At 36.1% G+C, this 18,641-nt stretch overlaps 1 protein-coding gene across 5 annotated transcripts in view; it reads left to right on the forward strand.

Annotated features, from left to right (window-relative positions):
* Positions 1–18,641, forward strand: part of DMXL2 (Dmx like 2) — a 153,693-nt gene that overhangs the window by 24,007 nt on the left and 111,045 nt on the right. For all 5 annotated transcript variants that reach the window (XM_077764401.1, XM_077764403.1, XM_077764402.1 and 2 more), the window contains exons 2-6: positions 7,692–7,817; positions 10,178–10,249; positions 12,583–12,661; positions 13,484–13,619; positions 14,255–14,321. In XM_077764401.1, coding sequence (XP_077620527.1) covers positions 7,692–7,817; positions 10,178–10,249; positions 12,583–12,661; positions 13,484–13,619; positions 14,255–14,321 — 480 coding nt within the window. The remainder of the gene's footprint in view (positions 1–7,691; positions 7,818–10,177; positions 10,250–12,582; positions 12,662–13,483; positions 13,620–14,254; positions 14,322–18,641) is intronic.

The raw sequence follows: 18,641 nt of genomic DNA on the forward strand, positions 1-18,641 counted from the left end.
AATCCCAAGCAGACTCTGCTGTCAGCATGGGTGGAGCCTGATGTGGGACTCAGTCCTACAGACTCTAAGATCATGACCTGAGCCAAAACCAAGAGTCAGACACTTAACCTTCTGAGCCCATGCCGACTCCCCACCGATTTAGTTTTTAAATTAGCATGTGTTGCATTTTCTATAAAAAAAAGAAAATCTTGTTACCTAAAACATTAAAGTTAAACATTTAAAATAGTTTATTTAACTTATAGGTGGCTTTTATAAATAAGTGATATATGAAAATTCTACCTTAATAAGGAAATTCAAAAAGGAAATCTATTTGTTTTAGAAGTTAATTTTTTAAAAGTAATCTCGGAGCTCTTGGGTGGCTCAGTCGGTTGAGCATCTGGCTTCAGCTCAGGTCATGATCTCGTGGTTTGTGGGTTTGAGCCCCTCGTTGGGCTCTGTGCTGACAGCTCAGAGCCTGGAGCCTGCTCCAGATTCTGTGTCTCCCTTTCTCTCTGCCCCTCCCTTGCTCATGCTCTGTCTCTCTCTAGCTCCAAAATAAACTATAAAAAATTTTTAAAGTAATCTCTAAGCCCAACATGAGGCTCGAATTTATGACCCCGAGATCAAGAGTCGCATGCTCTACTGACTGACCCAGCCAGGTGCCCCTAGAAGTTAATTTTTAATTGTGAGAAGAATAAGCAAGTTAGCTGTTTAATTAGGTAACTAAAAGGAAGAGGGATAGAATATTTTCTTGGGAAATTTTTGTTAATATGTGCTTTGTCTTCTTGATAAGATTTTTTTCATAGGTCAAGGCTGGCCTATTAAGACTTTTTCTATAGATAACTTGACACAACCAAGTAACCATCAAAGCCCGACAACCCTGTCTTCTCTTTAGCTGTTTGTTACAGAACAAAGATCACAGCTGAAATGAAGAATCTAAATGAATTTATGTAATTAACCAACCAGGAAGAAGAACAAAAATTTGAGCAGTAGAAAACAAAATGAAAGAAGACGGTCATTAATGAAGTGGACATAACAGTGTAAAGAGACCTGAATTTGTCTCTCAGCCTTATGTTTACGTTGCTTCTTAAGAATTTGATTAAATCCTATGAACTTCCATTGCCTTATATTAGAGTGGGGTTAGTAATAGCTAACTTCTAGGATTACTGCAGTCTTGAAAAAGAGACCAGGCATGTAGAATGCATAGTATGTTACCCAGTAGGCTTTCAGTAAAGGGTATCCCTTTCTTATAATTCTTGTAATTATTTTTTTAACTCTTAATAACAAGTGCCCTCATTTGTAGAAGGGTGAACATATTTAACATGAGTCAAAATTCACTCTCAAGGAGTGGTGGGAATTTAACAGTAATAAAATTCCTGGTAAGACGACCATACCTTGTTAAATTAGATAAGTCAGCATGCTTAATGCCTCTTAATTCACCAGTGCTTTTCTTCTTTTAAATTTAGACACATGTCAGCAGTTGTCAGCAACCTTAAACTTTGATCCTGTAATGACCAGGATAATGAAGCATCCAAATATTCCATAGAAAATGTCTGTGTAATTTATCTATTTGTATTTTATATTCTCATAGGAAAAGTCATATTTGTGTAGGATGTTTTGAAAAAAATTTTTTATTTCTTTATACTTTATCTAAAATTTAAAAGAAATCTGAAAAATAAGAACAGCGTGGGATATAAGTGTTTGCTTTTCTGAAAATGTGGTAAAGGCAATTATATAAAAAACTGAGGTTAGGACAATGATTGTGTTATATATATTCAGTTAATACTTAATTGTTCACAGCGACATTCTAGAGAAGGCAGCATTATGTTTATTATAATAATAGTATGTTAATTCAGGGTACTTAATGACTTTAGAATATGGTATTTAAGTTTTTTGTTTTTTTTTTTAGTTTATTTTTGAGAGAGAGAGAGAGAGAGAGACAGAAGATGAGTGGAGGAGGAGCAGAGAGAGAGAGAGGGAGACACAGAATCTAAAGGAGGCTCCAGGCTCTGAGCTGCCAGCACAGAGCCTGACACGGGGCTCGATCTCATAGAACCGTGAGATCATGACCTGAGCGGAAGTCAGACGCTTAACCGACTGAGCCACCTAGGCGCTGCTAGAATATGATATTTAAATTTTTTTCATCAAGTGAAATTTTGATAAGGTAAAAGAAAGAAGAAGGTGACTTTTTCAGCCTCAACTAATTGGCAGGGCCCTTCTAATGAAATTTTGGATGTCATGACTAAAAACAGAAAAGAATCTTGGTAATAACAAATACTCAAGTTTTTAGCTTCCATAGAATTACTATTATGGGATAATATGACACACCATGCACCTTGTTAAGGAAGAGATTATTTAAAAAAATTTTTTTAAAGTTTTATTTGAAAGAGGGAGTGAACACGCACGAGTAGGGGAGAGACAGAGAGAGAGGGAGAGCAAGAATCCCAAGCAGGGTCCGTGCTAATAACAGGGAGCCCATGAATTGTGAGATCATGACCTGAGCCGAAATCTAGAGTTGGACACCCAGATGACTGAGTCACCTAGATGCTCCAGGAAGAGATTCCTTTAGACAAACTAATGAGATCCGTGGGTACAGGAAAATAAGCGCATTCACATGACTTTAAATACAATTTCCAGGAGTTCAGAGACCTCCTGAGACCATCTATGACTTACATCCAGGTTGAAAACTCTTCGTTTTAGTGCTCAAAGCACAGACTGGTTTTCTTTTTCCTAAAAGGATGGATTTGTTTTCTGAAAGTAAGGTTAAAGCAAGTGAAGATTAATATATTTAAAGCATATCTTTGATGTTAGGGTTTGTGCTACAGAATTATTTCTTTTTTTAAAAAATGTTTTATTTCTGAGAGAGAGAGAGTGAGCAAGCATGAGCAGGGGAGGGTCAGAGAGAGAGGGAGATACAGAATCTGAAACAGGCTCCAGGCTCTGAGCTAGCTGTCAGCACAGAGCCTGATGCGAGGCTCGAACCCACGAACCGTGAGATCATGACCCGAGCTGAAGTCGGATGCTTAACCGACTGAGCCACCCAGGTGCCCCACTACAGAATTATTTCTTAATATGACTTATTATTATAGGCTGGTTATTCTTTATCATCATAAGGACGGTTAAGTTCTTCCATAAAAGAAATCCTCCCAGATGAATGGAGGGAAAGTATGTTTTTCTAAGATGCTTTCTCTTGGGATTTTTCTGTGTGTTGGGGCCAAATCATATCCTTGACTTTGAGATAAAATGTTTTACAGGTCAGTACGTTATAACTGGTGTATGGTGCTATGGCATAGGAGTGGTTCTGCCAAGAACCTAAGGGAAGAAGAACCTGGCTAAGGGATTCCATTTTCTACAGAAAAGGCTTACTGCCCATTTTTCTGCTTCCCAGCAATGGTCCTGTGGCTTACCTCCCACATATGGAATAGTCATGCTCCACCAAGTCCATAATATTTCTTTTACCTAGTAAAAGGAGTCCAGTCCTTACTCCCTGGGTTCATTTTAGTATTTGAGTGTAGTTTCAGTAAGTACCCTCTTTTCCTCCTGCATTATAAATTCTTCCTCTTAAGACTCAATTCTGAAAAAGAAGAATGGAAACAAAATTGCTTTTGACCTAAAATTGAGAGAATGGGAATCTCCTGAGTAATTATAGCTTTTGTATAAGCCTTATCAGCTATTGATTTTTACCAAGTACTTTGTGCTAGGTGCTGTGGTAAATTACCTGGGTTTACAAGGATGAACATGGGCCTTCTGTCACTAGGAAGACATCTTTTTTTTTTTTTTTGTATGAAAATATCAGTTTGTTTATTTTTTCACCAGTTGGGGTACATTAGGATTGTTTCCAGTTTTCAGCTATTACAAATTAAGCTATTATACATATTTGTACCTACGTGAGGGGGATACTAATCTTTTAGCAGATATGTCATGTGCAAATATCTTCTCCCATTCCATAGGTTGCCTTTTAGCTTTGTTGTTTGTTTCATTCACTGTGCAGAAGCTTTTTATTTTGCTGTAGTCCCAGTGGTTTATTTTTGCTTTTGTTTCCCTTGCTTCAGGAGACATAACTAGAATGAAGTCACTACAACCGATGGAAGACATCTTAACAGAGTAGAGGTGGGGTAAAGTAGTGGGAAAGACCAGGAGCTTTATTATAAAGCAAATGAATCCTTACTCTATGAACTTAGGCAAAACTACTTCCCCTTTCTGGGCTTTGATTTCTGCATCTTTAAAAGGTGACCTGTTAAGATACAGTGTTCCTAAAGACCTAGCAGATGGCCTTATCATAGTTGAGTAGTCAATAAATGGTAAATTACTGAGGAGGGATTTGGTAGATTCCCTTCTGGTAGGTCTTCTAAATCCATATAGTGTTAGGCTAGAAAATTGATCAAAATCTTTCTTTTCTTATGTAGCTAATATTGTAAAGTTGGTCAGATTATTAGCAGTGAGGTTATGTCATCTGTCTGAACTCCATGTTCTTTGACTAGGTTTTCAGGTACTGAGACTTCTAGAGCCAGAAATTGGGAAGATTTGGATCATTTATTCATTATACGTATATGTATTGAGGGCTGCTTATGCGAGGTGCTGGGAGTACGGTGGTAAATAGGAGATGGTTGTTTGCTCTGATGGACATTCCATTGTAGTGGGAACCTGACAGATACTAAACACATGCTTATGTAAATCATTAAAATCTTGTGAGCTTTCAGTTATAGAATGCATGTGATTCAATAGTGACTGATTTGGAGGCCCCTGTTTTTCCCTGCTTTAGATTCTTTAGATAAAGAGTAAGAATATTCTTCGTCTGTACTTTGACAAACTGTTAGTGTGCAGTAGTTTAGAGGGGTCTGTTCTAGCCATGATTGTAGATATTATATAAAATGGTAGGTAATGTCTACTGATGGTTCCAGGAAACTAGTACTAGACACAAGTTGCTCCCTTTTGATGTGAATTATTAGTTTGATGAGGAATTTGAGACCATTTTAGACTAGTGACTTCTAAACTTTTAGTAGCTACACAGTGTTCCAGTATGGATAGTCAGTAATTTATTTAACCTCTCCTGGTGGACACTATGATTATCTTCAGTTTTTGCTATTATAAATAGTAAGGCAGTGACTATCCTTCTACATATATTTTGGCAAACTTTTTAAAGTATGCTTATAGGGTAAAATAAAGACTTGTTTGATCAAAGAGTATATTGTATTTAAAATTTTGGTAAATATTGTCAAATTCTTTCATCCATGAAGATTCTGATTTACTAAGTCTGGGGTGGGACCAAATGATCTGTATGTTTAATAGGTTCCTAAGGTGATTTTGATGGAGCCAGGTTTGAGACCGTGTATTACAGGATCAGAAAAATGTCAAGATTCCCTGCAGCTTAGGAGTATGGTATATGTCCTCTGGAAAAGATCGGGCAATTATGAATAGGGAAGAGTAAACATCTTTTTTAGTGATTGAACAGTAAAAACCTTTCTATCTCTAGTAGATGTTTCTAGGAATGGCCTATCTTTAGAGAAGCAGGTATACTAATACTTATCTGGATATTTAAGTATCTTTGACATGTAATGTAGAAGAAAATAGCTAAAGAATTGTAAGGACCTGAGTTTGATCATCTTCCCCTTATTAACCATGTAATCATGGGCAAATTAATAAACTTTAACCTTTATACAACGATAATGATATCTTACTTTCAGGTTTGTTGCAAAGATTAAAGGGGGAGTAATATTTATTGAGTACCTTTTGTCTTCTGCTAATATTCTGTGGATATCTCTGTCATGGCAGTTTGTCATTTAGTTGTGGCTGTTGATTCTCATCATCTTCCCATTAGACTCACTGGAACCACATTTTGTGGTTGTATATTCTCAGTCCCTAGCACAGGCTTGGGACTTCATGCATTATTTTGTTTTGTTTCTTCATAAATGAATGATGTGTGCTAAGCACTATGCAAATAGATTTTCTACTTTAATTTTCACAATTGTCCCAAGAGGTAAGTGTTATTTCTAACTTAAGATCACTTAGTATGGCCAAACCCAAATTGAAAACCCTGCATATATGATTTCAAACTAAAGTTTATGCTCTTTTCATCATTTCATTTTGCTGAGATAATACTATAAAGGACTTCAGAAATTTTGAAATATTGTTCAGAGGTAGGGTTATTTTTGTCATTTTAATACAATTTTTTCTATTGGGGTATAATTGACATATATTAGTTTCAGGTGTACAACATGATTCAGTATCTGTATGCATTGTGAAATGATCACCACAGTAAGTCTAGTCAACATCCATCACCATTTGTAGTTACATCATTTTTTCTTATTTCTTATAATGAGGATTAATAACGTAATTTTAAAGATTATCAGAGTAATACAAACATTCATTTCTCCTATGCTCAATATTCCCTTTCAGTTTTGCTTTCTTGAGTACTTGGTATGGCAAATCTGCCTTGTCTGTAAGAATATAAGTAGTTACTTCCTCCCAGAAGTGATTTTTTTCCCCCATATTTCCCCAGCCTAAGTTGAAGATGGTGTATAGTTGTTGCATCAGGATTTTGGCTATGTTGGAAGTTTTAGTAACCAGTAGAATTAGTATTTGTCTTCCTATCTGGTCTTTATATTCATTTTCTCTTTCAGTAGCAGCCACATGTGGACCTCTTCAGGACGTAGGTCATGGACTTAGATGTCATCACATTCACTTCTGGCTGTTGAATATCTATCTTTTGTAGGACAGGACTATATTGCTTAAAGGTGTAGAAATAGTGAGATAAAATACCACCTCATAAATTATTATTTTTTTTGGTGTGTATGCACACATGTATATGTAAGGGGCTTTTTCACTTGAAAATTAGATTGTTAGGTTGTTTTGAATATTTACTCATAAGTTGAGTTAGGGAGAAAAAGGAAAAATGTCCTCACACCCTGCCCCTTATGTCTTCATAAAATTCACAAAGTTGCAAAACAGGAATAGCATACATCAGAAGTGTGGCAATAGGAAGAAACATTTGGTTTTACTCATTATCATTATGTTGAACAAGGGGATTTTCCAGGAACTTAATTTTGTGTTGTATTTAATATTTCAGGCTATATAGTTAATGCTTGTCAACATTTTACATAAATCAGTTTATTTTTAAGTTTATTTTAATTTATTTGTTTGTGTGTGTGAAGCCACTTTGGGTTGGTTTCCTCTCTCCCTCACACCTTGTAAGTTTGAGGGGAGGGGCAGGCAGGTGGCACCATGGATTTGTTTAGGCAGTTGATGAATTTAAGTTTAGTCTGCCTTAGTGCATGTAGTCTGCCTTGGGGCTCACGTCTATTTAACTAGCTCTTTAAGCCATGTGGATTTGTGTTGGAAAATGCGTTTGATTTCTTTCTTGATCTTTCTCAAGCCTGGTTTGAATCCTGGGAACACAATTGGGGACATTGATGCCTTATTACTTTCAGATGCAGGTTTTATTCTTTAGGGTTCACTAAGGTGAATTTTGGAGAGAAACTCTGAACAGGAAGGTTTACGACCTGGAGGGACATAGGCTACATAGGTGTCATCATCCTCTTTTATTGTGTGACATTTATGATGTGACTTTTAATGTCTTATTTGGAAATTGATAGCTAAATATTCTTACATGAGCTGTCTTTGTAAAAATGTGTCAGAGTCTATGGTGGCAATAAAATCTAAGGTGTAATTTATAAATTGCATATCTTACATACTATAAAACTTTTCTCTTTTAGGCGTATGGATCAGGCTGTGATATTGTTATTTTGGCAAGTGATTTTGAATGTGTGCAGATCATTCCTGGTGCTAAGCATGGAAACATCCAAGTCAGCTGTGTGGAGTGTTCTAACCAGCATGGAAGAGTAAGCGATTTAATTACCTTATTAAATGTCATCTTTTAATGCATTCTTATCCTTTTTTATAAGGCTTGCTTACAATTTCTTATTAATATACCATGCTTAGATGGTTACTGATAGGAGTGGATGAAGTGATAGGATGTATACACATTGTAAGGGGCCATTAAACTGATAATGAGATAATTATTCTGCAGGTGTACACTGTCTTGGAAGTTCTGTAGGCCTCATGGTCCTGTGCATACTGATGTTCTGCCAGTTGATAATTCTAACAACTGTTAAGTCAGTAGTAGGGAAGTAAACTTTTGTCTTCTCTGCTTTTATCTCATCCATATCACAACATCAAATTTTTATAAAGAAATATAGCAAGTTGTTAGTGTCTAATATAATATTTGTCATGTAACAGCTGCTTTGTAGAGCTTCTGTTATTCAGACTTAAAAACAAAGGGTTTATTTTGAAGTAGTTTGCAACTCACATGTATCTCTCCCCCAAAATATACATCAAACATGATAAACATCAAATTTTGGTTGTATGTGAAGTAAATATAGTACATTTGCTCTATATTCTAAAAGCTCAGGAAGGCCAGTGTTGTGTGGAAGAGTTCAGTATTTCTGCAGTATAAGAATGAGACTTTTCTTGTAATAATTATAATAACTTAAGTGGTCTTAGTGTTCTAGAAATTGTTTTTTTCTGAGAAATAACACATTTTACCAAGGATATGTTAAATCAGAATTTTCATGGTAATAGTAATGATGCCAGTTTATGCCAGGTAACAAATTATTACAGTATTTCTAAGTGTCCCACCTTGCTGCTTGTATCAAGCTTTAGTATTTGTGCAGATGTGGCCCAATATAGTAGTCTAGTGATGTGATTGACCTAGTATTGAAACACTGAGTTTCCTGGTATTTTTTGATACTTGTTTCCTACTTTTCTGATTTTTATCCCAGTTTTTTCCCCACTAACCATTGCTTACTCTTAGAAAACACTGAGAGTGCCAGATTTCTTTCATTAATTTTTCATTGCTCATTTCTTTAAGCCAAGTAGGGTATCTTTAAACCTGCCTAGAGTTCTATGATAGTTCTCCAAGATGAACTTTAATAAATTATTTATGTGCTGGTAATGGTCACAATAAATTATCTGGGAGCAAAGTTTCCTTTCATATGTAAGACCTTAGTGTTCATAACCCTGTTTCCACTTTTCCTTCCCTGGTTGAAGATAAAGAAGGCAAAAATGACATTTTTGGTTTATTGGTTTTTTTATTGCCATCTTCTTTTATTTTCTATATTCTCAGACCTTTTGGTGATAACTTTGACATTTATGAGTTTATGTTAGCCAATTATAATTATTCTAGCCAACTCGTTCATCGATTGACAACTTAAATGTGATCATTCTTAACACTCTTGCCTCCATGTTTCCTCAGCTGGGCATTTGAAATAGCTTCCTCCCTACCATTGTGGATTAAGAGCTTTTTTGTGGAAAGGGTGTTAGATATTAAGTAACAGTTAAAATCACTTTTTGGTGTGAGAGTGCCCTGAAATGACAGTAGATCTTGTTTGGCTGGCCTTTAAAAAAAAATATATATATATATATATATATTTTATATACACCCACACCTAATTTAGTGTTCTAGATGTCAGTAAGAATGGTTTTTGGTCTCTTCCCTGTAATTGGTTCCCTCTTGCCAAGAGGAGAATGAACTGGGAATTGGCTTTCAAAGAATTATTAGAAAACAGGATCTGGTAGCTTCCAGGAACAGAGGATTTATGTCCTTTTTTTTATCAGGTATGTGACCTGGAACCCAGATCTCTGTCTTAAGTCCAATGGAGATGTCGACATCAGCTCTTTCTCTTCCGCTTGCAGTGGAGTCTCTGATATCTCTTTAGTCCATTTTCTCTATTCCTTTTTCTAGCTGGTTTTCCCCATTGAATTTTTTGTTCCATAGTATAATTAATGTCATTTTATTTGATGTATTTTGAATACCTGTTTAATACTCTTTGATGTCTTTTTCTGCTTCTCATGGTTTTTATATTATTTTTACTGGATTATAAAATTTCTGGCAGATGTGCCATTGAAATGTATCTTTGTTAATAAGGTTATTCCTATGTTATAAAAAATTCTTACAGAAAAGAATGATTTCTTTGAATAGCTCAACCGTGTATACAATATGTAAAATAAAGCCTGATGAGTTTTTGACAAAAGAGAAGAGATTCTTAAATCCAGTACTTTTCCAGTTATGTTTATGGAATGGAATCAATCATGAACTGTATTGGGATTGTAGTATATGTAATTAGCTTATACATTACTGTGAAAAGGATGTTTTCTTTATTTTCCTTTCCTAAATGTTAATGCTTTGTTCATTTCTTTTTAGATTGCAGCTTCATATGGTAATGCTGTTTGTATTTTTGAGCCCTTGGGCATAAATTCTCATAAGAGAAATTGTGTAAGTATTCATTGGTAGTAGAAATTTTTTTTTCTAATATTTTATTTATTTTTGAGAGAGACAGAGAGACAGCATGAGCAGGGGAGGATCAGAGAGAGAGGGAGGCACAGAATCTAAAACAGGCTCCAGGCTCTGAGCTAGCTGTTAGCACAGAGCCCGATGCGGGGCTTGAACCCACGAACTGTGAGATCATGACCTGAGCCAAAGTCGGACGCTCAACTGACTGAGCCACCCAGGCACCCTGGTAGTAGAAATTTTTTAGAGTTAAGTTTAGAATCCAGTTGATAGCAGTAAAGAGCTCCCTAGGAGCTAGTGCTGAACATGGTACCCATGTGAAGTTGATCTTCTGCTTTTTTATGGTAAGATCTTTTACATTCATTAGGGATATACCCCTAGACCTTTTAGAAACCCAGTTTTCTACAATATTGCTAATTGAGATTTACCTTGTTAATTGGGATCTACCTTAGTTAAACTATTATTTCTTGTCTAGATTGCTAGAGTAGTCTCTGATATGTTTTATATCCCTCTCTCCCCTTCTCTGTTCTCAACAGAGTGGGTCATGACATTCTTCTCTGCCTAAAACTCCATATTTCTCTCAGACACAAAGCCAAAAAGCCTTACAGTAGACAGTATAGCCATTCTTCCCTCTTGTACTCAACACCTCTCAGAACTTGACTCCTACTATTTTTGTTCTCTAATGTTACTCCAGCCACACTGGCATTTTTACTCTTCTTTGAACAGTTACTTTCCCATCTTAGAGTCTTTGCATTGATTTTTCTCTTGTCAAGAATGTTTTTATTTTCTCTAGGTAACTCCAAGGGCAGCTCCTGCAGATCTATAAATATTTGCTCAGTAATACCTTCCCAGTGGGGATCTGCCCATTTTTAAAATTGCCACCTTTGTTTTAACCCCTCATCCTTCTATTTTAAACTTTTATCCATAGTGCTTGTTTGTTATTTACTATTTAGAATGTAAGGTCCATGAGGGTATGGAGTTTTGTTTCTTTTGTTCACTGATCCATCTGAAGTACTTAGAACAGGACTTGGAACCCAGTGGGTGCTCCTAAATATTTATTGAGTGAAGGAGTTAGGAGCTTAGGTAAAATCACTTATCAGCTAAATGGTCTAGCATATCACATTGAGAACCAACCATTCAAATTCATTCTAGGTGCTTTATTTTATTTTAGTTAAAATTCAGAGGGACATCTGGGTGGCTCAGTTGGTTAAGCATCTCTCCCCTCACCAGTAAATATATAAACTTAAAATATATATATATAAAATTATTTTTAGATAATAAAATTCAGGTTTTGTAGTTATTTTAAAATTCTGGCTCTAGATAGTCGTGATAACTTGAATGAAGTATTAAGTATTTAAAAAATATTGTAAAGAGAGAGAGAATTGCTGTTTGTTAAGCTATTACTACTTGCTAAGCAATTAATGTATAACTTACCTAAGGTGATGTGGCTTTACATGCACTGTAATTTGACAAAAGGACAATTTGTATTTATGTACTGAAAAGAAAATATCTCAAATTTTTTTACTTACTGTATATCATGGCAAAGGCCTTTAACTTTTGCACTTTAAATCTTTCTACCTTTTAGAATGAAAATAGTAAGAAAAAAAGACTGGAAATTATTCAAATAAATAGAACACATAATATAGATTTGTGGATTGTAATATTGTGTGGTTCAAATTTGTTGACTTTGGGAGATATATCTAGTTTTATTTTAGATGTTGAATCCATATGATTATGATAGTTTTCCCTTCTTTCTAATGTGCATTTGTTTTCATAAACATTTATTGAGTGTCTGCATATGTTCCAGCCATTACAGCTGGAACTCAAGACACAAAGCTTATTATGGCATAATTCCTGCCTTGAAGAGTTGGGGTTTACTACGAGATTGAGACAGATGCACGAATACTCCTTCGATGTGGCCACTGTTAAAATGGTGGGATGTAAAGTGTGCTGTGGGTGCTGCCGGGATGTCGGCAGAGGTGGTCATTTAGCTGGATCTCGATGTAAGCAGAGGAGTTTGCAGATGGAGAAGAGAGAAGAAGCATGTCCTACATCTGAGAATGTGTTTATAGACATGGAAGGGGCCTGGGAGAATATGCTTTGTTTGGGCATGGCAAGCAGCTTGATGTGGTAGAATAAATAGTAAGTGTAACTATTGGAAGTTATTTTAGGAACAATATTTTCAAAATAATAGTGAAATATTTCCTTATTTGTTTTAGATCATAAGGTATTGAGGTGAAGAAAATGATAAAATGAAAATATTTGTACATATTACTTTAAAAACATATCTTTTTCTTTCTTCTTTCTGTATGTTTCAGCAACTCAAGTGTCAGTGGCTTAAAACGGGGCAGTTTTTTTTGAGTTCCGTGACATACAATTTAGCATGGGACCCTCAAGGTATTTAGTGATTATATTTAGAAATTATAAAGAGTAAATATTTGTTTTAAATGTATGATTACAAGGTAGTATAGTTTCTCATAATAAGATGATCAGTGTAGTATATTTTCTTTTTGTTAGTGAATGAGTGTATGTATTTTTTTCTTCTTGGTATACACTGCTTTGTACAGTGCTTAATTTACTATGAGTTCTGTGCTTTTTTATCCCCTGCCTTTGAATGTTTTGTTCCAAACAACAGTGATGATTTGTTTCCTTAGTTAACATGTGCTATACTTCACTGTTACTGTATTTAGTAAGGAATAAAATCAGAAAATAGGGCCAAAAAAACCCCTATCTCATTTATTATTTGTATTTTAGGAAATTTTGTCTTTAAATTTGAAAGATTAGAAACTCCTAAATGATAATGGCCATTTCACCTTTTAACTTTCATGATTAATAAGGTTAATTTTGTAGAAAAACAAATTTCATTAATCTTTAGTTCTGTTTTATATCCTGAGAACATTTGTGTTTATATATCAGAGTTTTTTGCATTTGTTTGTTACTGTGCTTTTCCTTTTTTGTTTTGTTTTTAGGATTTATCTTGATACACAATAGCTCTTTGCCAGTAAGCTTTTCTTTTTTGTTCTCAAGTTTCGCCCAAGAATTACCCTTTCTTGTATAGTGGATTCTTAGAACTTTCAAATGGATATTCCCAAGTATTTTTCATAAACAGTATTCCTTAGTTTTCACAGATCAGTTTATAGAGCTAAATATAAGCCCACATATGCATTTCTTTCTCTAGATAAGCCATGCTTATTCATCAGAACTTTCTTTAATTTTCAGATAACAGATTGTTGACAGCAACTGATTCTGTTCAGTTGTGGGCTCCTCCAGGAGGTGACATTCTGGAAGAGGAGGAAGAAATTGATAATAAAATTCCTCCAGTTTTAAATGATTGGAAGTGCATCTGGCAGTGCAAGTTAGTATCTAACTCTGTTGTTCTCATTAATTAAAAAAAAAAGCTTCCTAAAATATGTTCCCTTTCACAGTGATCTCTATTTTTTGATAGTACCATTACATTTAGAAGCCTAGAAAGTAGACGACTTCTAACCCAAACCCATTATAATATTAACCTTTAGTATATATTACAGTTGATTGGTTAAAAAAAAGAACAAAAATATTCTTGGAGTTATAACCTCAGGACTTAGATACTACTCATTAATGGATGAGATGTTGATAGTGATGGGGAAGAGGAAGATGTGATGAAAGTTGCCAGCCACTCTTAAGTGGAAGAATGGCTGTACCACTGACAATATGGATTAAGTGTAGGGGCCCACTTAGCCAGGAGAGGTGGTTGAGCTCAGTTTTTAATATGTTATATTTCGGATGTTGGTGGGGCATGTAGGTGGAGATGTCTTTTATGCACGTTGATTGCATTCTTCTTTGGATCCCCAAAGTGAACTTTGGATTGGTTTTATTAATTAATTTGTATTTTTAGGGAGGTGAAAACACTCTTGTTCTGATATGTTATGAAAGTCTTGTTTTGACCATTTATATATACAGTGTTTCATATTTTAAAAATGCGGACTGGGTAACTTTTTTTTTTTTTTTAAGAACCTCAGTGTCTGTACATTTGATGGAATGGTCCCCTGATGGTGAATATTTTGCTACTGCTGGAAAGGTAAAGGATCAAATAAAACATAAACAAAAGAAATAAAAAAATTAAAAAATGTTTCTTTTTCTTTGTCATCTGTAAAATTGGGGTAATCCTACTCTGCAAAGCTGGCCTGAGGAATAGTGATAGTATTAATGAAAGATCTGGTATGTTCCTCATAGGTAGTAGGCACTTGGAAAATAAATGTTGTTATTTGACCTTTCTTTAACACTTACACTTTATAAAATTAATTTTTATGTTAAAAGAATAGCATATCTATGTAATTTAAGAAGTGAAATAGTGCTACATATTCACAGTGGAAAGAAGTACTTCTTTCACCCCATTCTTTTTTTTTTTTTAATGTTTTATTTATTTTTGAGAGAGAGAGAGAGAGACAGTATGAGCAGGGGTGGGTCAGAGAGAGAGGGAGACACAGAATCTGAAGACAGGCTCCAGGCTCTGAGCTGGCTGTCAGCACAGAGCCCGACGTGGGGCTCAAACCCACAAACCGTGACAGGCACCCCATTTCATCCCATTCTTATTCCTGTGTCCTGAGGGAGTTGTCAGATTGTGTGTTTCAGTATTTCCTTTCATGTTCCTAAGTAACTTGCTAATGTTCCCATTTCTTGATTTTTTTCCTTTTAGTTTTATGCATCCTCTCTTGCCTTCCTACTATGGAAGCTAAGACTTCAGTCCTCTGACTGATGTCCCCAGCCCCATCTCTACTGTTGCCACATTTATACATTGACTTCCCTTCTTCCTGTCTTGCTGATGTAGATCTCTAATAATATTTGGGTAAATGTTCACATTGTTAAGATTGTGTAAAATGCTCTTCACAGAATAATTACTTTGGAGTTACTACTAACTCTTTTACTTTTTGCTTCAATTTGTCTATACCTAATTTACCCCCAAACCTCTGGCAGTCTTTGGATCCCCTCTCGGTATAATTCCACATAGGAGGTACCCTGGAAATGTGTGTTCTCTTTGCCCCCACTCTGGCTTAGTTGCTCTCCAAGCCTAAAATAGCAGAGCTATCATTTTTGAATTTTCTTTTATAAACTTTAATTAGGAGATTCTCTTTGCCCTGTTTCTTAGCATCATTTATCTTCCCTTGCCTGATAGAGATACTCTTTAGTAGATTCCTGAAAAGGGTGAATGGGAAAGAATTTTTTGAGGCATTGCAAGCCTAAGCAACTATTCTTCTTTTATGCTTGATTTGGCAGGGCATAGAAACATGTTGAAAATTTTCTCTCAGGATTTTTTACGTCCTGGTTCTGTTGCCTTCTAGCTACCAGTGTTTCTATTTGAGAAGTACAGTGCCATTAGGATTGTCCTCCCCATCCATCTCCAGCTCATAGAGGTTTTAAGAATCTTCTGGTGTTTTGGGGCACCTGAGTGGCTCAGTCAGTTAAGCAGCTGACTTTGGCTTAGGTCATGATCTCATGGCTTGTGAATTCGAGGCCCACACTGGACTCTGAATTGACAGCAGGGATCCTGCTTGGCCNCTCTCTTTCTCAAAAATAAGTAAGTACACATTGAAAAAATCCCCCAGGGTAAAGTTTCATTGTATTTAATTGTTGTATGTGGAATTAAAACCTTTATATTACACTACAGGGCAAGAATACATTCTCTAAGAATACCAGAGTTCATCCTTTTTGCATTGCTCTCTAGTTGTAGAACACTCTAAACTGTTTTGTGTCTGAGTAATTAGTTGATCCAGTGGTAGTTGCTCAACAGGTGGCGTTATAGACAGGAAGACTGCACAATATTATTGGCAGAGAGACTGCAATCATGTGCAGTTCAGTAGTTACCTAATAATTTCAAAGTAGTAAGGAGTATAAAAACTATTTGGGGATATTTACAGAAAATGCCATGTAATATTAAAACATCTGTGATTTCTGTTAGAGTCATAGGTACCACTAATACCACTTTGGTCTGTTGCTTTTATTCGTAACTGAAATTCAGCATTTCCTTCAGTTAGCAGTTATGAAAATAGAGAAGTAATTGTTTTTCACCACTCTAGTTCATGGTAACTCTGAGTCTTAGTCATCTTGGTTTCTCAAGAAGCAGATCCTGAGGCTAGGATTCAAGTATAAGTAATTCATGTGGGGAATGATTACCAAGAAATATACCATATTTAAGGCAGGGAAGTGAAGGGGCTGAATAAAGGTATGTTATCATGCAAGTGACTAACAAATTGTGATCTCTGGGTAACTCTGGGAGCTGGTGTTCCTCCTAACATCGTGTTCCTCATACATATTCTTCATACATATCAGTTGTCGGTTGGGGGCTGGTTAGGGCAGGGCACTAATTCTCAGGAGTCAGAAACAAGTCCTAGGAAACTTCAGGCAAAGATATATAGATGCTATAAGTTAGAACTGGCACACTAAGCAACGTGGATGGACCTTGAGGGTGTTATGCTGAGTGAAATAAGTCAGGCAGAGAAGGACAAATATCATATGTTTGCACGTATAGGAGGATTAGGAGGAACTTGACGGAGGAACAAGGGGGAGAAGAAGGGCGGAAATGGTGGGGGAAAGGGAGAGAGGCAAACCATGAGAGACTCTTGAATGCTGACAAAAACTGAGGACTGATGGATGTGGGGGGGGGATGGGCATGGAGGAGGGCCACTTTGGGGATGAGCACTGAGTGTTATGTGGAAACTAATTTGACAATAAACTATTTGTAAAAAAAAAAAAAGAACTGGCACACTAAAAGGCTAAGACATGAGAGCATACTGGGTGTATCAAAAATAATCTTTATATCTTAGAGTTCTATCCACAGGCCCCTGGGTTAGAGGACCTCAAAGAACCTGTGACCTAAAATCTGGACATTTTGTGTTTTTGTTTTCCACATCTATGTCTGAAATCTATGTGGAATCATTTTTAGATATGATTTGAGGAAGAGGCCAAGTTCGTTTTTTTCCTATATTGACACCCATTTGTCTAGCACACTATTGAAAAGCCTTCTTTCTCTGTTGCTCTGTAATCCCCCTTTTGTCATAGATTTCAGCATCCATATTTGTGTGGGTCTGCTTCGGGGTTATTTTCTCTAGTCCATTGGTCTTATACCAGTGCCACTTGTCTTAATTGCTGTAGCTTTTAAATTGTTTTGGTATCTGGTAGAACACATCCTCCCATCTTGTTTTTTTTCTTAAAGATGATCTTTCTTGATCCTTTGTATGTTCAAAGTAGTGTTTGGGAAAATACCCAATAGTGGAATTACTGGATCATATGATATTTCTGTTTTTACGTTTTTGAGTCACCTCCATAGTGTTTTCCACAGTGGCTGCACCAGTTTACATTCCCGCCACCAGTACACGAGGGTTCCGTTTTTTCCCCCACATCCTTGCCATGGCCCTTTGTATTTGCATGTATATTTTAGGATTTTTTTCTTTTTTTTAATAAGATAAATAGATGGACTTATTTTCAAGTATTAAATAAGCCTTGTGTTTCTAGAATAACCCTAACTTGATTATAATGTATTATTCTTCTTGGATTTGGTTTGCTAATATTTTGTTCAAGATTGATGAGATCTGTGTGTTAGAGTGAGATCACATTGGTATATGTTATGGACTGAACATGGGCCCCCAGCCCGCATTCATATGTTGAATTGTGATGGGATTTGGATATGGGGCTTTTGGAAGGTACTTACTATTAGATGAGGTGTGATGAGCATATGGACCTCATATAGGAATAGTGAGTACTTTTATAAGAAGAGATGCCAGAGAGCTTGCTCCCCTTCTGGGACGTGAATACATAGCAAGAAGGTAGTTGTCTGCAAGCCAGAAAGAGAGGTCCACCAACTTGATCTTTCTGGCAGTCACATCTCAGCCTCCAGTCCTCAGAACTGTGAGAAAACACAGTTGTTTAAGCCACCCAGTCTATGGTATTTTGTTATGGCAGTCCAAGATCACCAATACAGCATAGCATGCCAAACATGCTATAATCTTGCCCATTCTGAAAAAAACAACAGAACCAAAAACTTTCTCTTGACCTTTTCTCAGCTTCTGCCACATTTCTTTGTCCTCCTTATAACACCTTCAGAGAGTTGCTTATAGTTGCTGTCTCCAAGTTTTTCTCCTCATTTTCTGTTGTGTTCACTCTCTGTTTCTTCTGAAAGAGTCATTAGTGAGTTCCTGTTACTGAATCCTGTGGTTAGTGCTTAGTTACCCTAATGGCATGAATTAACACAGTGGGTTACTTCCTCACCCTTGAACACTTTCTTCAGTTTACTTTTGGGACATCACACATTCTCTTGATTTGCTCTTTAACTCTGGCTGCCCCTTATTAGTTTGTTGGGATCACCTTTTCTTCCCTACTTTTAAATTTTGAAGTGCCCCAGGAC

Source organism: Crocuta crocuta, unplaced genomic scaffold (assembly GCF_008692635.1).
Source record: "Crocuta crocuta isolate KB4526 unplaced genomic scaffold, BGI_CrCroc_1.0 scaffold102, whole genome shotgun sequence".
Classification (NCBI taxonomy): Eukaryota; Metazoa; Chordata; class Mammalia; order Carnivora; family Hyaenidae; genus Crocuta; species Crocuta crocuta.